Source organism: Carcharodon carcharias, chromosome 16 (genome assembly GCF_017639515.1).
Source record: "Carcharodon carcharias isolate sCarCar2 chromosome 16, sCarCar2.pri, whole genome shotgun sequence".
NCBI lineage: Eukaryota > Metazoa > Chordata > Chondrichthyes > Lamniformes > Lamnidae > Carcharodon > Carcharodon carcharias.
The window spans coordinates 93,926,296-93,951,697 of NC_054482.1; the positions used below are offsets into that span (position 1 = coordinate 93,926,296).

Consider the following 25,402-nt stretch of genomic DNA (forward strand, 5'->3'; position numbering starts at 1 on the left):
AATGTACTCCTGGAGGTTTCATCATAAGGCCTGCCCCTCGTACTCCACTAGTCAGCCAGCACATCCATCCTTGTGACATGCCACCTTCCTATAAGCCAACTGGAAACCACAAAAGACTCATTACCCAAATGGTGATGCTTGACTGTCAGCTCAACAGCCTTTTTTTTTGCCCATTCTCAGTATTTTTTATAACTAGCAAAGAGAAACGTTCAAATAAAGCGATACATTTAAAAAAAAAGTCCCAATGATTTTTATCCAGGGTTGCGGACAGCAATGCCCTGGAACATAAAACACCTGGAAAAACTCAGCAGGTCTGGCAACATCTGCGGAGAGGAAGACAGTTAACGTTTCGAGTCCCTATGACCCTTCATCAGAACAGCAGTGCCCTGGAGATGGATCTTCAATTCCTGGAGACTCCAGGCCAAGCCTGGAGGGTCAGCAAACCCTCAGCGGGTCTGGCCATCAGTTGCCCATCGCCTCAGCGCTGTCACACCCGAGAATCCCCTTTAAATCCAAGACTCGAGAGCACAGCCCACTCCCCTCAGATTGAGCAAGACGAAAATAAAAGACACGCATCAGGGAGTTCGAGTCTCACCGAATCAGCAGTTACTCTCCGTCCTCCTGGAAACTCTCAGCAACAAAAACTTTCGTCCGCCGCTGGCTCCCACACAAAATGGCTGCGCCACCGCGCCGCTGGATTTAAACTCCAGTCGCCAAACCGCTCGGCAAACCGCGCTCTCCCATTGGGCTAGTTAAATCAAAACAGCCGCTCCATTGGACAATGCCAGCGAAGGCTCTGATTGGATTGATCGGTTTCAACCGCCGCTCGATCGTCAGGGGAACCACGCTCGTCCTCTCCAGTTCTCAGCTGCGGAGCGGCGTGGGGGTGGGGGGTTGCAATCATGCGCGTTACGACCCGTGCCAATTTGAGACCGTGGACGCCATGTTTGATAAAGGCAAGACGACCTCAAGCTTCATTGCCATATGTTTCCGCTAATCGTGTAACCCACATAGTGCCATAAAGTAAAACGTTGCCGTTGCAGGAAATTTGTAAACAAAAAAAATTGTAAGGCCGCATTGGTGAAAAAACAAACGCCCCAGAACTACCGATTCTCCGGGGACCATACCCCGAGGCAGCCCAGATGATGTGCGGGGAGGGGTGGGGGACACCCTGGAAGTCTGCAGTAAAGGACTACAGCATAGGAATTGCCCAGGATGTTCAAACTTCCGAATCTACTATGGCCAAGTTTGCAGATGATACAAAAATAGGTGGGAAGGCAAGTGGTGAGGATGACACTAGGAGTCAGGTATAGACAGGTTAAGTGAGTGGGCAAAAAGTTGGCAGCTGGAATATAATGTGGGAAAATGTGAGTTTATGCATTTTGGCAGGAAGAATAGAGGAGCTGAATATTATTTAAATGGAGAAAGCTGCAGCAGAGAGAGATTGAGGGGGGGAGGTCAAAAAGCACACAAGTTCAACAGGTAATAGGGAAGGCAAATGGAATGCTGAGTTTAAAAATATGGAAGTTTTGCTAAAACTATACAAGGCACTAGTTAGATCACACCTAGAATACTGAGAACAATTTTGATCCCCTTATCTAACGAAAGATATAGTGGCATTGGAGGCAGTCCAGAGAAGGCTCACTAGATTGATCCCGGGTGTGGAAGGATATTCTTATGAGGAGACATTGTGTAGGTTGGGCCTGTGCTTATTGGAGTTTAGAAGAATGAGAGGTGACCTTATTGAAATATACAAGATTCTTAGGGGGCTTGATAGGGTAGATGCTGAGAGATTGTTTCCCCTTGTGGGAGAGTCTAGGACCAGAGGGTGTAATCTCAGAATAAGGGGTTGCCCATTTAAAACAGAGATGAGGAGGAATTTCTTCTCTCAGAGGGTAAGTAATCTGTGGAATTCTTTACCGCAGAGGGCTGTAGAAGCTGGGCCATTAAGCATATTCAAGGCAGAGATAGACAGATTTTTAATCAGTAAGGGAATCGAGGGTTATGGGGAAAAGGCAGGAAAGTGGAGTTGAGGATTATCAGATCAGCCATGATCTCATTGAATGGTGGAGCAGACTTGATGGGCCGAATGGCATAGTTCTGCTCCTACGCCTTGTCTTATGGCAATTACCTTGCGCTTGGAACCATCCGATACTTTGACTTAAATCGAGGACTTTGGCTGGTTCTGACTCTCTTAGCAGAATAGTTACCCAGGAAAAGTTAGAAATATTAAAACAATTTCCAACTCCTAAGTAACTATACTACTGACATGCACCCCCCTCCCTGGCCACTGGCCTGATCCTCGACTGGATCTCCCAACTACTCTGCCACTGGAGCCCCTAACTCCCCAGACTGCCACTCACCCCTAATTACCCACACCCCCTCAACTACCCCCTCACCCCCTGACGTCGAATTCAACAACTTTTGATCATAACCTCTGTCTTCATCTTGTTCTGTGTTTTTTATTTTTTTGTACATCATTGAAATCCTTTGTTCTTTAATCCCCCCTGCCCTCCACCCTATCACAGACCTTCTCTTTTGTTCTTCCTGCCCCCTTTCCCCTTCCACTGGCTTAAAACCCCCTACATTTCCATCTTGGTTCAGTTCTAATGTAAGGTCACTCAACCTAAAATGTTAACTCTGTTTTTCTCCAAAGAAACAGGACATTTGGCGCAACTGGTCCATGCCAGTGTTTGGTGCTCCAAACCAACCTCATCCCATCTCCTTCATCTAACGGCATAAACATATCTTCTATTGCTTTCTCCTTTGTGCATTTATCTGGCTTCGTCTTAAAAGCATCTATTTGTCACAGTAACTTCCTGTGCAAGTGCATTCTACATTCTAACCACTAAAAGTATTTTCTCCTGAATTGTCTATTAAATTTATTACTATTTTATATCAGTAGCCCCTGGTCAATCGATGTTTTTGGTCTAAAATGCTTCCCTCTATTATGGGAAAGATTTTTAGACCTGAATCCTTGACTAATTTTAAATACTTGTTCTTTTTTATTCATTCATGGGATGTGGGCTTTGCTGGCTAGGCCAGCATTTATTGCTCATCCCTAATTGCTTTTGAGAAGATGGTGGTGAGCTGCCTTCTTGAACTGCTGCAGTCCCTGTGATGTAGGTACATCCACAGCGCTGTTAGGGAGGGAGTTCTGGGATTTTGACCTAGTGACAGTGAAGGAACAGCGATATATTTCCAAGTCAGGCTGGTGAGTGACTTGGAGGGGGTCTTCCAGACGGTGGTGTTCCTAGGTGTCTGCTGCCCTTGTCCTTCTAGATGGTAGCAGTCATGGTGTGCAATAGATGTGTTTCAAATCAGAAACAAGTTTGTAATTTCTGCAAATGATAGCTTTTTCTTGTGGAGAAGCAAGTTGCTAGATACCAACCATCATGTCCCAGCCAGAATTAAGATTGAAATATTATATAACAGCAAAAAAATTACGATATAATGCCTTCAACATGGTAACCACGAGATATTCCAGTCCTGCTGGAAACAATGGAGTTTTGAACAGCTTGCCACATTTTCCTACCCAGCCCCCACTGCGATGGGGCTGTAAAATTCCACCCGAGGGGCTGAATTTTCTGGCTGATGCGCCGGTGGCGGAGGAGGCCCTTAGCTCAGCAATTGATGCTGATTTTGAGGAGCCCGTGCTTGGTGCATGGGCCCAACGGGCAAGCAGGTAAGTGATTTTTTAACAAACCTCATCCATGGACGGGATATGTAGGCTCAGTGGGGTTGTTCATGTTTTTTCTGAAGTATTTAATGCAGAAAGTGTGTTAAACTTGCCTGTGTGATTGTTACCAGTTCAGATCGATTTCCAATAGCTTTCTCTGCACTTTGAAGCTTCAGCTCAGCAGTCTGCAGTCAGTAATCTTTCTTGGGCCTGCAGCTTTCCGGAGGCCTCCATTTAGCCTGGGTATGGGTTCTGACATCTCCACTGGAGGCAGCTGCTCTGAGGAGGAAGGGAGAGATAGAATAAGGAGGAGGCCAGGAGTGGACAATCAGCCTCCAGGGGAGCCACCTTTGGGAGGCCAGGTGCAGGCACAAGGGGTGCAGGGCCAAGAGATTGTCCAAGGTGGAAGGGGCCGCAGAAGACGCCACTATCCTGCTGCCAGGGTATACAGGTGGCAAAGCAGCTTCCTCAATATGACTGAGGTGCAGTGCCGAAGGAGGCTCCGACTCTCAAGCGAGACAGTCAACTATATCTGTCAGATGATTGGCCCTGAGATCTCCCCTAACTGTGTGGGTGGACACCCCATGCCAGCGGCTCTCAAGGTCACAGTTGCCCTCCACTTCTATGCCTCTGGCTCCTTCTAGGGCTCGGTGGGTGATCTTTGCGGTGTGTCCCATTCAGCTGTCCACACTTGTGTCAAGCAGGTCACAGACGCTCTGTTTAGACGGGTATCCACCTTCATCCGCTTCCACTGTGACCAGGCAAGTCAGGCACAGCGAGCCAGAGGCTTGGCGGCCATTGCTGGCTTCCCCCGCATCCAGGGTGCTATAGACTGTACGCATGTGGCCATCAAGGCACCGGCAGGTGAGCCCAGTGCCTTCGTCAACAGGAAGGGCTTCCACTCCATGAACGTGCAGATAGTGTGTGATCACAGGATGTAGATTCTGCAAGTTTGTGTAAGGTACCCAGGCAGCTCCCACAATGCCTACATCCTCAGACATTCCCAGGTGCCGGGGCTCTTCAGTGCTCTGGCTCGGCTGGATGGTTGGCTGCTGGGTGACAAGGGCTATTCCCTCAGAAGGTGACTCATGACGCCTCTCTGCCATCCAAGAACAGAAGCTGAGGAGTGATACAATAGGGGCCAGGCACCACAAGGCTGTGGTGGAGAGAGCCATTGGTCTTCTCAAGATGCACTTCTGTTGCCTGGGCTGCTCAGGGGGCACACTCCAATACCCCCCAGATCCCGTCTCTGTGATCGTGGTAGCATGCTGTGCTCTGCACAATCTTGCGCTGGAAAGGGGGGATGCAGTTGACAATGAAGACCTTGATGCAGTGGATGAGGCTGCACATGATAAATCCAGCAGTGCCTCAGAGGGTGAGGAAGCATAGGGCGATGATGAGGGGCAGCACGCTGACTCACTATTACACCAAGGAGGCAGGGACACCCAGGACACTTTAATCCAATGAACCTTCAGCTAGCTCCACACACATGGATCAGCAGGACCAGTATTGCCTGGCGCTTCCACACGTGGCACTTAGGTGCTACATCTTCCACCTCATCAGCTGCAACTAAGGGTTTAGTACAGAAACATCAATGTCCACTCAAGCACTCATGAGATGTCTGTGAAACATACAAATGCAGCACAAAGGAAACACCCTCAGCCATGGTCAGAAAAATGGACTTTCTTCAGTCCAAAATAAAACACAAACGTCGCCTAAAGTCACCAGTGACAAACCCGTGGAGTGCCTAACGTGCCTTATGCTTTCATTTGTGGGTGTCTTGGTGCCGCCCCATTGCTCGGAGTGGCTTGCGAGACAGCCTGCTGACTCTGCTGTCCTGTTGGCCTTGATGACCTTGGCGGCCGTCTTCTGGCCCATGGAGCCTGTGATGGCCCCGCCTGGGAGGGAGTGGCCAGTTCCAGAACTGGCACCTCCCCAGTTGTCGCAACCTCAACAGATGCAACAGTCACTGGCAGAGGGGCGGAGGAGCTGCTGCCCTCATCCGGAGCGCCCTGAGAGGAGCTCGCAGCAACGACAGGCAGCTGCTGCGCCGATGTGAGGTCACATTGGACCTCCCTGCTCACCGCAGATGGATGGGCACCGAGCAGCCACACTTGGTGCCCAGAACATCTCCCACATTGCGAATGACCACCTGTGGCCATTACCGCTGTAAGGGCTTGCAGCTCAGAGCGTAACTCAATCAACAGATTCTCAATCCGAGTGAAGCCCCTCTCCATGAGAGTCGCCAATCTGTCAATGGAGGAAGCCTGAAGCTCTGTCCTGAGGTTCATGCCTTCACTGACACTCTGCCTGGATTCCTCCACCACAGAGACCAACTGAAGTACACCCTCATGTAACCCTGCCAGATGCTCCCGCGCACCCTGCCGCTTGTCCTGCAGCTGCTGCATGGCTGACATCTCCAGAGGCACATCATCACTGCCGGACTCAGCACGTGCCTGGTCCCCTGCAGCCCTCCAGCTGCTGGCGCCATCGGCACTCTCTATCCAAGCGATCTCCTCCAGCGATTGTGAAGTGCCCTCTCCACTGTGCCCCGGGACACTAGCCAACATTATATTCCCCACCAAAGTGTTTGTCGCTGCACTGGTGCCTGGCTTACTGAAAGGATGTGCCGCAAGTTGCAAGTCTTGGCCCTCAGGTGTGGAGAGGGGGCTCTGGACATGTTAATGGTGGCCATGTGGTGGTGATGTTGAAATTAACAACAAGGACAGTGCATCAGTTAGCGTTCAGTCAGTAACATCTTTCATCCCTTTCCCCCCCCAGCCTCATAAGTCGCTCACCCTTCAAGAACTTAAGGAGACGAACATTGGTGGGGTGGTAATTAGTCAAGAGGAGGCCCAAACATTACACGCGCATACAGACAGGCTGGTCAGATGGCCTAAGGAATGCCACATGGAATGTTATGTGGATAAGTGTGAGGTTAAGTACTTGGGCAAGACAAGCAAGGTACGGGAATACATGAGTAATGGTAGGACCATGGGAAGTCACGACGATTACAGGGACCTTGCTGGGCAGACCCGTTAAGGTAGCAGAACAGGAACATAAGGCGTTTAACAAGGTGGAAGCCAGACTTGCCTTTATTAGCCGAGAAATAGAATGTAGGAAAAGGGAGGTCATGTTGCAAGTGCAGAAAACGCTGTCGAGGCCACATCTACACTTCTGCGCCCAGTTGTGACCTGCACTTCATGGGAGGGATGGCACTGGAGTGGGGAGAGTGCAGAAGTACCTGACCTGGATGCATGCTGGCCTGGAGAGTTGGAGTGATGAGGAAACATTGCAAACACTTGCAACATTTACCGTTATGAGGGGCATAGAACGGGTGGACAGAAGGCAACATTTCCCCTTGGCGCAGGAATGACTAACGTAGTGGCATTTATTTAAGTTGAGTGCCATGAGGTTGACAGGTGAGGTGCTGAGTAACGTGGGATGCACTGGCTGAAAGGGTGATGGAGGTACAAACCCTCTTAAGATGCAGTAAGTCTTTGGCTGTGCAGCAGCGATGCCATGGCATGTTAGGCCATGGGATACGGTGACTTTGGAAGGTGCTGGAGACGCGCATCCTCAAGGCGCCGAGGGACCTTTGTGTATGACCCACATGTCTGACTGTATCAGTCTGTGAATAAGCAGTGTTGCTGCATTAACGATTGCAGCAATCATCAGTGCTTTGGATGGTGGGGAGACCGAGTGGGTGGGACTGTGGCCCTCAAATGCCTGGCCGCTGCACCCCAGCCTCACCAACACCTGCTGACCTGGCTGCCTGCCTCCCACCAACTCCATGGCCTGCTCCTCATAGGTGGTGACGCACTGGAGCAGGGCGTGCCCACCTCCAGTCCTCTGCTGCTCCCTCAGATTGTGTTCTGTTTTTGCCTGCAGAACAGAGAAGAGGATTTATTGGGGCTAATCACTCATGTACTCTGCACGCCGCACCCCAACCACAGTGGCCCATCTGAGGCCTCCAGCGGCTTCTGTCCACACTACTGGTGATCAGTCCCCAGAAGATAGTACGGCTGCTCCCAACCCCGTCCTCCAACGGCCACCTTGGACACATTCGGCGTCCATCACTTTGAATAACACACGGGTCTTAGTGCCCATGGCAAGGAGGCGCAACTAGGTGCGGTGCCGAGGCCAGCAGATGGCTCTTGGCCATGACATCTTGAGGCTCCCCTTCCACCATCTCATCACCATCAATAAGTCATGTGCTGGAGTTCTGACTATGTGTCTAACTGCCTCCTCTGCAGGTTGTACCCAGACTACTCAAATGCGACAAACACCAACATATGCTGCGGGGAGAACCCATCTTCTGTTCTGCCACTAAGGCTGATGTAAGCATGGTCACTATCTGTTTGCCCACCCAGCGTGCGCCAAATGCCCAATGCAGTAACGACACTAAGATGTGGGAGATGTTGGGGGGGGGGGGGGGCTTAAAGGCTAAGGCTACCTGCTGGGTCAGATGGCCAAGGCTGACATGATACTCACCCTTCCAGAGTGCAGCAAATCATTGAATCTCTTGCGACACTGTATTCCTGTGCACCGCACATCATCATGGGCGCTTACAGTGTCACCAACCTCCTCCCACGCCTGCCTCGTGACGTGGGGGGCCCTCCTCCTCCCATTATCCGGATACAAAATATCCTGACGGTTGGACACCTCTTGGAGGAGGTCAGCAAGGCAGGCATCTGAGAACCGAGGGGCACGGTGGCACCCCCCCCGCTGGCCTATCCTGCAGCCCGTCCCCCTCCTCCTCCTCTGCCCTCAAACCAGTATGTCCTTCCCTATGAGTGGCCATGGTGAACTGCCTCAAGGAGACTGCCTGGCCACTCTTTATACAGACTGCCGATTCCCCATTGGAACCAGCGGTCTGAACACGCTCGCCGCAGATTTGATTTTCCTATTGTACACGGGAGTCGCAAACCCACTGGGTGGGCCTTAATTGGCCCGCCCGTGCAAAATGGCAGCGCGGCCCGTTTTGGCGGCGGCAATTGGCTGCCCGCCCACTGCCAAGTCGGTTGGGCCCGCCTGCCCGTCAAGGGCAAAATTCAGCCCATTTTTCAGGTCTGCAACCTTTCATCAGAGCTGGGAAAAGTTAGAGATGTGATAGGTCCTGAGCAGGGAATGTGTGGGGCAAGAGCAAATGGAATTTATTTGCATTACATTTCTAACCTTTTCCAGTTGTATTTTTTATATATATATAGATAATATACTATAATATACATATACATTTACTTAGGGAAATACAGCTTGAGCTGTCACATTATGCATATTTTATGCAAACATTGGGTGTAGGAAAATTTATAAACTATTCAGTAATTGTAATATACATTGTTTATATGACTCGTATGTGCCTTTAATAATAGTGGGATACTTAGCTCTTTAAAAGTGATGAATGCTGTTTTGTAGGAAGAGGTTGGAAGCTGAGTGCAGAGTCAACAGCTACAGCTTCAGAGCCTTAAAGAGCTGGAAGAAATTTAAATGGTGAGAGGGTTGCATGGAGATCTTGGATCTTTGTGCACCACGCTCTGTGCCTACTTTTATAATCATAGGTAAACTCCAGGACTAAATGCAGCTTCATATGATCTGTTAGTGATTAAGTAAGCCACTAATGAGGTTTATTAATCAACTGTCAATCTTTTATGTTTGAAAAAATAGCAACTCATGATCTTTATTCCAAAACTTTTGACTTTTAAAAGTTTGTCTCTGATTCATGAGACAGTGGAGTTGTCATTACTGAGATGACATCAAATACTAGGTTGGTGTTAGTACTGGGAGAGGAAATAACAAATGTGTCTTTACCTGATACCTTTCATGTTTTCGCGACGACATTAACTTGCGTTTATGGACCACCTTTAATATAGAAAACTATACCCAAAGTCCTTCATGGAGCATAATGAAAGAAATGGATGCTGAGGTAAATAAGGCAATATCAAGAGGGATAAATAAAAGCTTGGTTGAAGAGATGGTGTTTTAAGGAGAGCCTTAAATGAAGAGGGTTTCAGAAGGATTCCCCAGTGCCTGAGGCATAGTTGGATGAAGGCAGTGACCACACTGTTTACATTGTTTCTCCAGTGTTTCCACAGATTTTTTTACTGAAGTTACAGTGGTAAATTCAGAGAACCCATGTGAAAATTCAAACCCCTCATGTGAGCTTGAACCCAAACTCTATGATCAAGAGGCGAGAGTGCCACTAACCATACAAATCTGATATAATTATCGCTGTGCCGATAATTTGTCGATTCTTAAAATATAAATGTCACCCATACTTCTTGGGCAATCCCTTGGATTCAAGGTTGATTTGCTTCCACTCCAGTTCGAGGGATTCTGAGATAGCTGATAAGTTCAATATGCGATCTGCAGACTCTGCCACATGCAGGGCAGGTGGTGCATAGATGGTCGCATAGCTGAATTGTTTGAAGGTTTGTACAATCTCACCAACACCTCGACTTCGCCTCTGCACATTCCCAACAAATCTGTTAATGTGCTTGGTGCATTCCCGAATGAAACTTCTCCATTTTGGTCAGTCACAAGCCGGTGTCTCCCATAAGTTGGCAGAGATATTTGACCTCTTCAGGGATGCTTTAAAGACATCCCTAAAGTGCTCTGCTGTCCTCTTGAGAGTCTCTTGCTGGGAACACATTCCGAGCAGTAGTTGCTTCAGGAGCCTGGTTTTAGGCATATGAACAACATGCCCTACCCAGCAGAGCTGGTTTTGAGTGATTAGTATCTCAATGCTGGGCATGTTTGCTTGGGAGAGGAAGCTGCTATTGGACCACCTTTCTGATTACCGGATTTGGAGGATCATGTGAAGGCACCTTTGGTGGTACTTCTCCAGTGTTTTGAGGTGTCTGCTGTCGGTTTTCCAAGTCTCCAAAGCATATAGAAGTGTGGGGATGTCTGCTGCCTGGAAAACCATGACCTCCGTCTTTTCCTCAGCTTCCAAGCAGAACAACTTCACCATTGATTAAGATCAACAGCGAAATCCTGGAAAATGTCATCCGTTTTCCATATCTGGGGAGCCAATCTCTCGACAAAGGCTGACACAGACAACAAAGTTCATCATCATTTTCAGCTGACAGAGCAAAAGAGTATACATGCTTGGGAATATGGTAGTACAGTGGTTATGTTACTGGACTAGTAAGCCATACTAAACCTAGGCTAATGGTCCAGAGAATTGAGTTCAGATCCCACCATGGCAGCTAAGGAATTTAAATTCACTTAATTAATTAAATCAATCTAGAATAAAATATTAGTATTTGTAATGGTGACCATGAAACTACTGAATTGTCATATAAAAAAATACATCTGGTTCACCAATATCCTTTGGGGAAAGAAATCTGCCATCATTACCCAATTTGGCGTCTATGTGGCTCCAGACCCGCAGCAATGTGTCTGTTGTTGGGGTTGGGCAATAAATGCTGGCCTTGCCAGATCGCAGCACCCGCCCAGCGCCAGGAACTGCTGACCAAGGGGAGGCTGAGGCAGAGAAGGCGATCCTCCAGCAGAAGCTGGCAGCAGAGAAGGTGGCTCTCCAGCAGAATCTGGGGGAGGTTTCTACGATTAATCAAAGCCTCAGGAGGTGTTTGGAGGATGTATCGAGGCTCAGTTACATACTCCAGGATCAGTTTCTCACCACCTTCATGCAGAGTAATAGATATGTCAATATAACTGCAGTCCTTATGTTACATGCCAAAGCTATCTTTGTGCTGAAAAATCATATAAGGTTAACTAGTTTTAATGATTTCTGTTGCAGCATGAGGACCAGAGCAGCCTCGTATGGAGATGTTGCAGCCCGGGATCATGCCATTCGTAGCGACAATCCCTGCTGAGATTGAAGCCCATCCTACATCGATTTTCACGGTCGGGCAGACATACAGAGGCACTCTACACTGTAATGGATGGGAGTGATTCTCTCAGTGGTCCAGAAGAAATCATTGCCTGTTCACATAGTAAGCATCTTTAAAAGTGATGGACAGGCAGTGACCAAGTAGACAGGGGATGTTAGGAAGGGAGTCCCAGGGTTATGACTCAGTAACAGTGAGGGAACGGCGAGCCAGGATGGTGTGTGGCTTGGAGAAGAACTTGCAGGTGGTGGTGTCTGCTGCCCTTGGCCTTCTAGGTGGTAGAGGTTGTGGGTTTGGAAGGTGCTGTTGAGGAGTCTTGATGAGTTGCCAGCTTTCTTATTTCATTATAGACTTTTAAATTTAATCTCACTGCACTGTTACTTCTCAATGGTGACACATTTACTTTGTTACTTACGTTGTTGATGATTTCTTTACCCCATCACCTCCCCCAATCCCCAGCAACGTGTCCCTTGTTTTTCCCCAGAGTTGGTGAAGGCATTATTCCCTTCAATTCCCAAGTGCTTCCTATCACTAATGATCACCTCCAAATGCAGAAAATTGCTTCCACAACCTTGACAAGCCACGATGGCTTTCGAGCGTTTTTGAGTGCTTATAATGAATCCGGTAGGGCAGGATCATATTTTCGAGCACTTCCAACGATCTGCGATATATACTCATTCCAAATTACACCATTTGAAGTCAGATCAGCAGTGATTGCTCACGAACTTTTATAAATGCTGAATCGATGTCAGATGTTTTGGGTAGGGTGCAGCGATGCCCACTTCCTGTGAATGAATTTTTAAAAAATCTGTGGAATATTTATACTTACTGGCATATGATTAGTTGTACATGATGGTTAGCCTCACAAAGTGAGAAGCCCATCCTCATCCTTTCCACAGACTTGTCCTACATGATCCAATGGATGACATCAAAGATGAGCGGACTGAAAAATTAAGTTCCATTGCTTAGATCACACAAGATCAAATACAGTCTACAAAGAGAGACACATTTTATTTAAAAAAAACAATTTTTTTTACCTGCTTTATTTAACTAATTGAGCAGAGAATTCCATAACACCACAACATAGAGCCAATCTCAAAAAAACATAAAACTTTATTAATCTAGCTGCACCATTGAAGATAGAATAGTATTTACATGGTTAATATTACGAGTTAAGTATATAGGAAAATGAATAAACAGTACAAACAATAGAAAGTTAAAATAGTTTGTTTTGTATTTCAGTCAGTTCCTTAGAGAACTGCACTATAACAACATTTCAACTGTTGAACTATTGCTATGTTCACAATGTATATCAGAGAAATACAATGTACAATCCTTTTAGAGTAGACAATGGATCGTTTGTGTCTACTACAGTTGTGCTCCCCACATACTCCGCAGCACAACCATGATGAATACTGTTACATTGGATAATCAGTTGTACAGTAGAGTCTGCTAGTTGGCACTGCTTGAGACAACCTTGCAAAATGCAATAACATTGGAATTTCTTTTAAACAAAAAGCAAGAAAATAAGATCTGCTGTACAACACTTTTCATTTCCCTAAATGTCATGTAACATCAGTACACAGCAGTGAATGCTATCTTAAAAGCTACAATAGCTTACAAAGGTGAATACAGTATAACATCTAAGCAATTAAAGAAAATTGCACATGCTTTCTGAGTGTTCAATTCTTTAACTTTTTTGACGGAGATCAGAAATCATTACCTTTCCCTTCCAGTGAATGGAATTCGTCAGACTTTTCACCATCTTTTGATTTGATGAATCTCTGCAGAAGGGACAACACCAAATCTATTTCTCTAACTGTGGGAGTTTCCAGCTCCGGCATATCTTCCCTTATATCTTTCACAGCCTCTGCCACCACATTTTTCAAGAATAATTTGATTCCTGCATCAGTCAACTGTCTGCAGATATAAGGCTATTATCTGTTGAAACCAAAAAGGTTGAACCCTGCCTCTCTTGAAGTCTGGCAAGTTTTGATCAGCCAGGGCATGACAGAAAAGTCCAGTTTTATCGCCATTGTGAATGCAGCTGAGTGGATACAGTGCTAACAGTTCTCAGTCGTGCCTCAGCTGTGGGTTTGTTACTTTTGGCTTTGTCATGACACAGGTTTTGTAAACAAGGTTACATCTCACTTTCCAGCCGCACAAGAATCCCTTCAATGCTCCAGAGCTTTCCATGCTGATTTCTTTGGTGAGCACATTGGGGTTAATATTCGAAAGGCAGCTGCCAAGCAGGATTCTCTGAGCTCTTCTGTGATTACACCATCCCATCAAAGTCAGTCAGCTGACTTTCACTCTTCTGTTTCCTATCCCAGTTCTTATTTCTTTCCCACTTTTCAAAATTCTAGAAACCAAAAATTTAGAAGTGCCAAGATCCTGCACAACTATTTTCTGAATGCGCAATTCCTGTTCAAAACTTGCATTTGTTCATAAACAACAAGACGCAGCACTTTCTTTGTTGAGCGACCTAGAAAATTAACTTCCATTTCTCCAACACTACACTGGTACCCAGATGGAAAACAGGTAAAACTGGGCCTTAGATACCTTGATCACCAAACTCAACCAGATTATTTTTTATTATCCGTTCACGGGATCTGGGTGTTGCTGGCTAGACCAGCATTTATTTCCCATGCCTAATTGCCCTTGAGAGTATAAAACATTGGTTTGGCTTCAACTGGAGTATTGTGTCAAGTTCTGGGCACCACATTTTAGGAGGATGTATAGGCAATTGTTGAGGGTGCAGAAAAGATTCAGGAGCATGGTTTGAGGGATGAGGAACTTTGGTTTTGCGGCACATTTGGAGAAGCTGGGACTGTTCTTCTTGGAGAAGAGAAGGTTGAGGGGAGGTTTGAGAGAGGCATTCAAAATTATGAGGGGTCTTGACAGATTAGATAGGGAGAAACTGTTCCAATTTATGGAAGGATCGAGAACCAGAGGCACCAATGCTCTCTGGGGGTGCTAAAGATGGGCAATTGGTGCAGTCTTGCCAGAGTTGCCTGTCTGACAAGAACAAAAAAAGCAAACCCAAATTTTCTCTTCAGTAGCATGCACAGCTAGTATACAGTTCCTGGACATGTAATTTTATCTTAAAAATGACAAAGGTAGAGGTAATTTATTGACTTGGCTCTCCCGAAGCAAATCCTCGGTAACTCAAAATACATCAAAAATTCAGGTACACCCTTTGTACGGTTATCCAACTATTTAAATTAATGATTGGAAAATCAAGCAAAGCTCAGCAGAATTTCCAGTGCACTTTGCCAGTTCTCCAATGGGAGAACTAAGTCAAAAATGGTCCCAGTACAGTATGTTATGCCAATGTTTATGTCAGATTAGGTATGTACAGGGAAATGAGTGTATAAGTGCTTAGGTCCAACTCATTTTCAGAGATAATATGGCCAGATAGATGAAATCTACTACCCTATATAACAGTGAGATGGAAGAATGGTTCTTTAATTGACAATGAAAACAAACTGTAATTAAGTCTCTCCGGTTGTTGATAAGCTGAGATAAACATTTAATTGGATTACTGGAGTTTGCAACTGTAGTTAAAGGAATAGAAGACCACAAACCACAAAAGTAATCTATTTGACAGCATATTTCTTCACTGCACGCTACTGCACACTTGCATAGATATTTTTATTCTTTGGCCAGTGAGCACTGTTGTGAGAAAATAGCTGGTTCCAAGTCAGGAAGTAGGAGATATGAATGGTTTGAAATGTCTGTTGCACTCATTGATCGATAATCAAATGTCGCTGAGAAATTCAGGTGACCAATGAGATGGAACATGTCATCATAACTGACCAATGATGTTGGGTGTTGTCGCTTCATGCCAATGACATTAACTGGCTGCACTGATGGGGACTGTTTATTCCAACTGATGTCATTTTGGATGTGTCCTTTGTGACTTTTTGTGTCGGGAACAAGAGGCCACATTCGTGACTGAGAATCCTGCAATGAACTAGATTCGTCTTTCTTATGAAAGTTAATATCTTCCTCAGGAAGAGATGATGAGTCTTGCAGATCCAAAAAGATATAATTCTGACTGGAGCTGTTGGAACTCTCAGTTTCATGATTTGACGTACCTCTGGGTTGCTTGGTGATGGAGGATTCATTGAAGTGATGTTTCTGACAAGCATCCTCTTGCTTTTCCACACGTTTTGTGCCCTCACTTTCACTTACCTCAGATATGATTTCCAGAACTGAAGGCAGGAGCTCATCATCAACAAATTTGTCACAGGTGGGCTGCAAAGGCTGTGAACAGAAAAAGGACACATTTTTTTCTAATATTATCTTTTTTCTGCTTTTTCCTCAAGGATTTGTTAAATTGAAGCTGTGGATTTTGTTAGGGTAAAGTTCCATGGGGTGTTGGTTCATCAGTACCTCAATCAAGGGCCATTTTTTGTCTGTTCAAGCTAGGGGACCTTGGCTGATAATTACCCTTCCTAGTCTTGAAACAGTCAGGCTAGTTATCTGCCCGCATGGGCCCCAGCTATGCCTGTCTCTTTATGGGGTATGTGGAACATTCCTTGTTCCAGTCCTACTCCGGCCCCCTTCCACAACTCTTTCTCCGGTACATCGATGATTACTTCGGTGCTGCTTCATGCTCTCGTCGGGACTTGGAAAAATTTATTAATTTTGCTTCCAATCTCCACCCCTCCATCATTTTCATGTGGTCCATCTCTGACACTTCCCTTCCCTTCCTTGACCTCTCTGTCTCAATCTCTGGTGATAGACTGTCCACCAATAACCATTACAAGCCTACCGACTCCCACAGCTACCTCAACTACAGCTACTCACACCCCGCTTCCTGTAAGGACTCCATCCCATTCTCTCAGTTCCTTCACCTCCGTCGCATCTGTTCTGATGATGCCACTTTCAAAAACAGTTCCTCTGACATGTCCTCCTTCTTCCTTAACCGAGGTTTTCCATCAACGGTCTTTGAAAGGGCCCTCAACCGTGTCCGGCCCATCTCCCGCGCATCCGCCCTCATGCCTTCTCCTCCCTCCCAGAAACATGATAGGGTCCCCCTTGTCCTCACTTAACACCCCACCAGCCTCCGCATTCAAAGGATCATCCTCCACCATTTCCGCCAACTCCAGCATGATGCCACCACCAAACACATCTTCCCTTCACCCCCCCGTCGGCATTCTGTAGGGATCATTCCCTCCGGGACACCCTGGTCCACTCCTCCATCACCCCCTACTCCTCAACTCCCACCTATGGCACCTCCCCATGCCCACGCAAAAGATGCAACACCTGCCCCTTCACTTCCTCTCTCCTCACCGTCCAAGGGCCCAAACACTCCTTTCAAGTGAAGCAGCATTTCACTTGCATTTCCCCCAACTTAGTCTACTGCATTCGTTGCTCCCAATGCGGTCTCCTCTACATTGGAGAGACCAAATGTAAATTGGGCTACCGCTTTGCAGAACACCTGCGGTCTGTCCGCAAGAATGACCCAACCCTCCCTGTCGCTTGCCATTTTAACACTCCACCCTGCTCTCTTGCCCACATGTCTGTCCTTGGCTTGCTGCATTGTTCCAGTGAAGCCCAATGCAAACTGGAGGAACAGCACCTCATCTTCTGACTAGGCACTTTACAGCCTTCTGGACTGAATATTGAATTCAACAACTTTAGATCTTGAACTCCCTCCTCCGTCCCCACCCCCTTTCTGTTTCCCTCTTCCTTTTGTTTTTTCCAATAATTTATATAGATTTTTCTTTTCCCACCTATTTCCATTATTTTTAAATCTTTAATGCCCCCCCACCCCCATTAGAGCTGTACCTTGAGTGCCGTACCACCCATTCTTAATTAGCACATTCGTTTAGGTAATATAACCAACTTCAACACCTCTGTTTTCTTTTGTTCTTTTGTCTGTGACATCTTTTGATGATCTGCTCCTATCACTGCTTGCTTGTCCCTACAACCACACCACCCCCCTCCACTTCTCTCCCCCCACCCAACCCCCCCCCCCCACCACACACACACACCACCCCCCCAACACCCCCCCCCCCCCACCCCCCCCATCTTAAACCAGCTTATATTTCACCCCTCTCCTTGGATTCACCCAGTTCTGTTGAAGGGTCATGAGGATTCGAAACGTCAACTCTTTTCTTCTCCGCTGATGCTGCCAGACCTGCTGAGTTTTTCCAGGTAATTCTGTTTTTGTTTTGGATTTCCAGCATCTGCAGTTTTTTGTTTTTATCTCTGTAGTTATCTGCCCTTACGTTTTCAAAATAAATGGCAAAATGTAGACATCAGAAGGCAAGACTTCTTCGTACTACTTTTCCCCGTATTTGTAACCCCCAAGAAGTTACCTGAATGCTCTGAACATGTCCTGATATTTCCTTTCCTAAGCTCAAGGTTACCGAGGCCAGTTGGAGGATTGGTTGCTGAAGCGGCCTGAGTTCGAACATCTAACTCAAAAGAGCCCAGGGATGGAAAGCGGAAACATTTGGGACTGTACAGATCAGTATCACTGCAGTAGCGCATTTATATGCCATCAAGGAAGCAATGGCCCAATTTCTTAAATCATAAAAGAAATTAAGGCACTAAATTTGGAGAAGTTATTCATACAGAAACCAGGAACTGAACGGCTATGTTGTTTCCTGGTGGCTAATAATTAGAAAGGTCATTCTAGAGATAAAATTTATTTCCTTCATACTTGCATCAGCTTTATTGATTACATCAAATGATAAAGTAGTGATGGATTTAGTTTAGAATCTAGCCCTAAGGTAGAATGCCCTAAATTGGACATCATGTTCTAACTGTGGCCTAACCAGCTGCCTGGGCCTTTGGCTTTGGAATTCCTTCCTTACGCCTATCTGCCTCTCCTCCTTTAAGAGTTCCTTAAAACCTGCCCTAATATCTCCTTATTTGACTCAGTGTCAAATTTTGTTTGATACTGCTCCTGTGAAGCAGCTTGAGACATTTTACTATATTAAAGGTGCTGTATAAGTACAATTTGTCATTGTCATTTGGCAGAAGGATATTCTTCCCCACCAACCCCCCCCCACCATCTTACCTACCTACCTACCTAGAAACTTAAGACTGATCAACCTGATTGAGAGACATTGGAGCGCTCACCCAGCTCTCCCTTGTTTCATTTCTTTACGCTGCTTATTTTTAGTGGTTAGTATCTGCCTTCAGTCTCTCTTCCAATTGTTTGGGACCTTCCGCCTTTCATCCTTCAGGGCTTCAGAAAACAGGATGCTTGGTGTATTTAACTTTTTTTTCAATGAATGAAAAATCCTGAAGTAGATCCGATGTGTGCCTTTTTAGCCATGTCTCTGGTGATCGTCACCTTTAGAAGTTCCAGGATTTAACTGTCAGATGGATTTGTGACAGAGGGAAAAAGTTATAGGAATAGGGAAAAAGTTATAGGAATGGCTGATATACGGTGATCTGGCAATTAGCACAGTGGAAGAGGAGTTAGCCTCACAGCACACATCTCCCTGCCAAAACTCCTACCAGAAGAATGTGACTTAAGTGGTTTCTGCCTAATAAATATGTTGGATGGGATTTTGATCCCTCAAATATCAAAGTGTTTGTACATTGGAATCTGTCTTGTGTAGAGTTCTCCACATTTGGGGAAAACCAGATGTCTGTGTGCTCATCTTAAGTTTGGGAATTTTTCTCTGTCATTTCATTCCTGGTTATGTCAATTAACCTCTTTTGTCTTTCCCCAGCCTTTTTTCTCCTCTTTCCAAGTAATTAGAACACTTCCTTTGTCATTGTAGGAAAGCTGTTTATTCTTTCTATTTGTTGTTTCTTCTCTATCCTTGTTGTCAAGAATCCTTTGTGTGTTTAGGACAGCTCTTCTTGTTAACTTGTTAGAATCTTACATTGCTGCATTAACATGCACTATTTAGGAATCCTATGTGTGAAGTTCCTTTTCAATGTGTTGCACTGGTTTATTATTTTATATAGAGTTAACTGATCAGAGAGTCTGGATAGGCTAGGGTTGTTTTCCTTATAGCAGAGAAGGCTGAGGGGGGACACAAAATTATGAGGGGTGTAGTGAAGGTGAGATGTCAGTAGCCAGGTGGCATAGATTTAAGATAAGGGCAGGGGGCTTAGAGGGGGTTTGGGGAAATATTTTTTCACCCAGAGGGTGGTTGGAATCTGGAACACTTTGCCTGAAGGGGTGGTAGAGACAGGAACCCTCACACATTCAAGAATTATTTGGATAAGCACTTGAAACACCAAAGCGTACAGGACTACGCGCCAAGTGCTGGAAAGTGGGATTAGAATAGATGGGTGCTTGATGGCTGGCGTGGTTACAATGAGCCGAAGGGCCTGTTTCTGTGCTGTATAACTCTATGACTATTATCAATTTATCTTTTTGCTCTATGACAACTCTACTTATAAAACCTAGGATTGTTTGCATTTTTACAGCTTTATCAAATTTGTCCTCCCGCTTTTAAGGATTTATACTTTTGTGTCTCTCCGCTCTTCTATTCCTTTTAAAGCTTTATTATTTAATTTACATTTCTTCTCCTTATTCTATTTCCCAAAAGGTACATTTACATTTCATCTGACATATAACTGCACAATCTATTTACATATCCTTGTCCTTCTGAAGTCACATACATCCGCTTCATAATTAACTATGCTTACTATTTGTGTCCTCTCCAAATTTTGATATTGTGCTCTCTATATTGAAATCCAGGAGATTCATACATTGAGAAAAACACAACATTGAGTTCTGGGAGACACCATTTAGTGTGTTCCTTTTGCTTTAGCCAACTTCCTATCCTATCATGTCCAGGTTTAGAATCTGTGGCCATAGTTTCTTTTTCCAGCTTGGACACAATGAGCTGAATGGCTTCCTTCTGTGCTGTAACCATTCCATGATTCTGTAAATACCATGCATGTCAGCAAGTCTCCTGTGTGGCAATTAGGGATGGGCAATAAATACTGGCCTAGCCAGCATTGCCCACATCCCATGAATGAATTTTTAAAAAAAGAATACTTGCAAGTGTGACATGTAAGCCCTAAACATTGATTTTTGCACCTGGGAGACACTAGCTGACGACAGAAAAAAATGGTGATAACTCCTGTGTGCCGGTGTGTGCCACCACAATGATCAATGGCTACAGTGGTTTGGTAACAGGCACCATCACCGAAAACAACAACTCAAAACAGCACCTGATTACCACTTCATATGTGGCACTTGGGCTTCTCATAGATTGGTCTCTTCAGCCATCAGCAAAAATGCACGATATGAAGCTACCCCCATCTCCAACGGATTTGATTTGCTGCATGTCCATCATCTCACACAGATGGAAGGATGCCAATGACAGTGTTTCCTTACCTATAGTTGTTCTATCTAATTTCTCTACTTCTTGCTCTTATACACAGTGTCACACTTTTCTTTGTTACAACGGAGACAAAGTACTTACTTAATATCTTCAACATTCCTTCATCCTTTACTTCTTCCATACATTACAAAGATAAATTGAAACCCTCTCCCAGTTAGCAGTTATTTTCCCTGTAACCTTGAAATACGAGATTCTGATCTATCTGCTCTGAAAATGTGTCTTATTACCAGTAATGTTTGTATGAATAAATTATAACCTACTTGGGAGTATTTCTGAAAATCAGTGAGATATCCTTCAAGGAGCCTTTCAAGGTTTGGAATCTGTGGCCATAGTTTCTTCTTCACATTACTGTCAAAGAAAGAACACGATTATTAAAAAGAGTTAGCATTTTTTGGTAGAGGTATATCATTGCATCCTCTCAGGATTGATCATCTTCTGATTACTGAACACATTCTGATTACTAAATACCCACCAAACAACAATTTGTATTTATGTAGCGCCTTTAATGTAGTAAAACATTCCAAGGCTCTTCACAGAAATGTTATCAGACACAGTATGATACTGAGCTACATAAGGCGGTGTTGGGACAAGTGACCAAAAACTTGGTCCAGGAGGTAGATTTTAAAGAATTTCTTAAAGGAGGAGAGAGAGTTAGAGGCAGAGCCACTTTGGGAGAAAGTTGCAGAAATTGAACTTAGGGAGGAATGAAACCGGACAGACCACCCAGCATCGATCTAGGCACCAGAAACGACAATGGCCCTGTTGACCCTGCAAAGTCCTCACTACTAACATCTGGGGGCTAGTGCCAAAATTGGGAGAGCTGTCTTATAGACTGATCAAGCAATCACCTGACATAATTATCCTCATGGAATCATACCTTACAGACAATGTGCCAGACACCACCATCACCTTGATAAAAGCAAAATAATGCGGATGCTGGAAATCTGAAACAAAAACAGAAAATGCTGCAAAAACTCAGCAGGTCTAACAGCATCTGTAGAGAGAAAGAGTTAAAGTTTTGAGTCCGGTATGACTCTTTTTCAGAGCCATAAGGACTCGAAACGTTAACCCTTTCTCTCTACAGATTCTGTTGGATCTGCTGAGTTTTTCCAGCATTTTCTGTTTTTGTACCACTATCACCATCCCTGGGTATGTCCTGTTCCACCAGCAGGACAGACCCAGCAAAGCTGCCGGTACAGTGGTATATGATGGGGAAGGAGTTGCCCTGGGAGTCTTCAATATCAACTCCAGCCCCCATGAAGTCTCATGGCATGAGGTCAAACATGGGCAAGGAAACCTCCTGCTGATTACCACATACTACCCTCCCTCAGCTGATGAATCAGTGCTCCTTCATGTTGAACACCACTTGGAGGAAGCACTGAAGGTGGCAAGAGCACAGAATGTACTCTGGGTGGGGAACTTCAATGCCCATCACTAAGAGTGGCTCGGTAGCACAACCACAGAACAAGCTGGCCAAGTCCTAAAGGACGTAGCTGTTAGACTGGGTCTGTGGCATGTGGTGAGGGAACCAACAAGAGGGAAAAACATACTTGACCTCATCCTCACCAACCTGCCTGCCTCATATGCAATTGTCCATGACAGTATCCCTGGGAGTGACCACCGCACAGTCGTTGTGGAGACGAAATCCCGCCTTCACATTGAGGATACCCTCCATCGTGTTATGTGGCACTACCGCCGTGCTAAATGGGATAGATTTTGAACAAATATAGCAACTCAAGACTGGGCATCCATGAGGTGCTGTGGGCCATCAGCAGCAGCAGAATTGTACTCAAACACAATCTGTAACCTCATGGCCTGGCATATCCCCCACACTACCATTACCATCAAGCCAGGGGATCAACCCTGGTTCAATAAAGGGCTCAGGAAGGCATGCCAGGAGCAGCACCAGGCATACCTAAAAATGAGGTGTCAACCTGGTGAAGCTATAACATAGGACTACTTAGGTGCCAAGCATCAAGCAGCAAGTGATAGATAGAATCAAGCGATTCCACAACCAACAGATCAGATCTAAGCTCTGTGGCCCTGCCACATTCAATTGTGAATGGTGGCGGACAATTAAACAACTCACTGGAGGAGCAGGTTCCATAAATATTCCCATTCTCAATGATGGAGGAGCCCAGCACATCAGTGCAAAAGATAAGGTTGAAGCATTTGCTACAATCTTCAGCCAGAAGTGCTGAATGGATGATCCATCTCGGCCTCCTCTGGAGGTCCCCGTCATCACAAATGCCAGTCTTCATCCAATTCAATTCACTCCACATGGTATCAAGAAATGGCTGAAGGCTATGGGCCCTGACAATATTCCAGCAATAGTACTATAGACTTGTGCTCCAGAACTTGCCGCACCCCTAGCCAAGTTGCTCCAGTACAGCTACAACACTGGCATCTACCCGGCTATGTGGAAAATTCTGCACACTTATTTTCTATGGACTTTGATCAGAGATCGAGCGGTACATTATGCACTTGCATGATGTGGTACTCACTATCCAGTTTTCTACTGCTCCAATGATTTATCCCTTGTATGTGCTGAGATAGACTACTCTGATTCCATGTTATGGCAATTTGACTGAAGTTTACCTGAACTTATTGTTACGTTACCTGTAGACATTTGGAAAGATGAGATGGGACACAAAAAGTGCTATCACCAACAGAAGGGAGACACCAACAACAAGCGGCACTGCAGTCAGATCTGTAAGAAAAAGGGGGTTTGAGAGAGAGGGGAAAATACTTCCATTCATACAACACCTGATTTATCACAAAAAACTACATACAACAAATTATATTGGAATACAGTGAATATTGTTATGTAGGAGGTATAGCAGCTATTTGTATGTACATCAAAATATCACAAACAGCAGAATGATTGACCACTTAATCTGTTTTAATCTCTTTTTGGAAGCAATTGAGGGAAGAATGTTGGCCTGTTTTACTTTGATTACTGGTGTGGAATCTTTAACATCCCCAACTTTGAGGCTTTGTAAGTGTCAACTTGGTTTATTTGGTGGTTAGTTGTACACTAGCTGAATATTCAGGTGGCTGATGTTAACTGGGGATTCACTTGAGCTCCTGTGCATAGGAGCAGACTGAAACTGTGGTTGTTGGTTTAGGATGTGCATGTTTGTAATGTTTTTCTCTGTAAATAAAAGCACATAAATGTGTAAAGGTTAGGCTCCAGTTCTCTCCTTCACTGCCTGCCTATCTGGAGTAGAATATTGGTAAATAATTTGTCTCAGTGTCAACTTGTATGTTCAAGTCAAACTCCTAAATTTAACAAATACTTTAGACTTCAATGAAGTGTAGTACTGAAGAAGTGCTGCATTGTCAGAAGTACTGTCCTTTGATTGAGAAATTAAATAGGGCCAATCTTCTCCAGTGGTGAGGAGGTGGGGGGTGGGGGGTGGGTGTGTATGTGATCCACTCCACCAGCATAAGTGTAACAGAATGGAACCCCAGCTGCTCTAGCCCCAAGGTGTACACTTTCTCCTGAGTCCTGATTAGCTAAATGACCAGAGAGCACATCCACAAGAATTCTTCAGCAACACCTGTGTGCTCCATCTGCTGTAAGGCAAAATGGCCCACATCACTCTGTTGAAGGAGCTAGAGGCCCATCTCAAGGCCAAAAAATAAAGATAAGAATATCTGCAGCTTCAAGGGGAGCCATACAAAAGGTAAAAATGAGCCTTTTAGGAACTTCCATGGCCTTTATAGCTCTCAACCCGATTGAGTTTCTTTCCACTGAGATCAATCAGATAGGGGCTGTAAATAGTGCAATGCCCTGAGGAAACTTGGGTACTCTCCCATATATATCCCTTTGATACGGGCAGAAAATCACCCATGGTTCTCCCCATCAGAATTCAGAAGGCCAGTCTAAACGGGGTGGAATCCTAATTAGAACTAGATTCCCACTCCGCCCCACTATAACTTGGGCTCAGTTTGAGTTTCTGTTTGAGTTCTGCAGAAGAGTCATATCAATTCGAGCCATTAACTCTGTTTCCTTCTTTATAGTTGCTGCCGGACTTGATGAGTATTTCCAACTCTTTCCGTTTTTATTTTATATTATAAATTGGGTTCTCCTCCTGTCTGAACCTAGGAACTTTGGTGCCAAAATTCACAATCTAAGAGGAATCGTTGCTTGATTTTTGCATTTCAGAACAAAAACATGCAATTTGGAAAAAGTGCTGTTAAGCATAAGCACCAGAAAATATATTAAAGCCCAGAACATGTCTTGAAAATAACAATAGCATTGCTATATTGGGAGTACATCGCACTTACGCATAGAGCCTGGGATTGTTGCAGTGAAAGTGTCCGACCAGCTGCTCCAGTATCCTCTGTATGTGACTCCATTGGGTTTAGCTCTGAGTTGCATATAATATGTTTTACTGTGGGGAAGATCCAACACCTCACTGTGCAATGGCTTCTGGATAAGTAGTGTCTAGAAAGGAATACCAGGAAATTCTAAGAATGGTCCCAGGCAGCCTTTGTTTTCACTGTCTATATTGGCCATCAGAATG

General features: G+C 45.2%; 2 protein-coding genes across 4 annotated transcripts in view; both read right to left on the reverse strand.

Moving 5' to 3' along the window:
• Positions 1–12,378, reverse strand: part of cdc20 (cell division cycle 20 homolog) — a 47,804-nt gene extending 35,426 nt beyond the window's left edge. The window contains exon 1 of one of the 3 annotated variants that reach the window (XM_041208158.1): positions 12,362–12,378. The gene's annotated coding sequence lies outside the window, so the exon portion shown is untranslated. Of the gene's footprint in view, positions 1–595; positions 845–12,361 lie in introns of those variants that run through there. The other 2 variants (XM_041208157.1, XM_041208156.1) reach the window with 2 other exon arrangements.
• Positions 12,379–14,984: 2,606 nt separating this feature from the next.
• mpl (MPL proto-oncogene, thrombopoietin receptor) overlaps positions 14,985–25,402 on the reverse strand; it is a 31,602-nt gene continuing 21,184 nt past the window's right edge. The window contains exons 9-12 of the mRNA XM_041208155.1: positions 25,164–25,323; positions 23,490–23,580; positions 21,131–21,218; positions 14,985–15,801 (exon numbers count right to left, since the gene is read on the reverse strand). Of these exons, the coding sequence (XP_041064089.1) occupies positions 15,187–15,801; positions 21,131–21,218; positions 23,490–23,580; positions 25,164–25,323 (954 nt within the window). The 3' untranslated portion in view covers positions 14,985–15,186. The remainder of the gene's footprint in view (positions 15,802–21,130; positions 21,219–23,489; positions 23,581–25,163; positions 25,324–25,402) is intronic.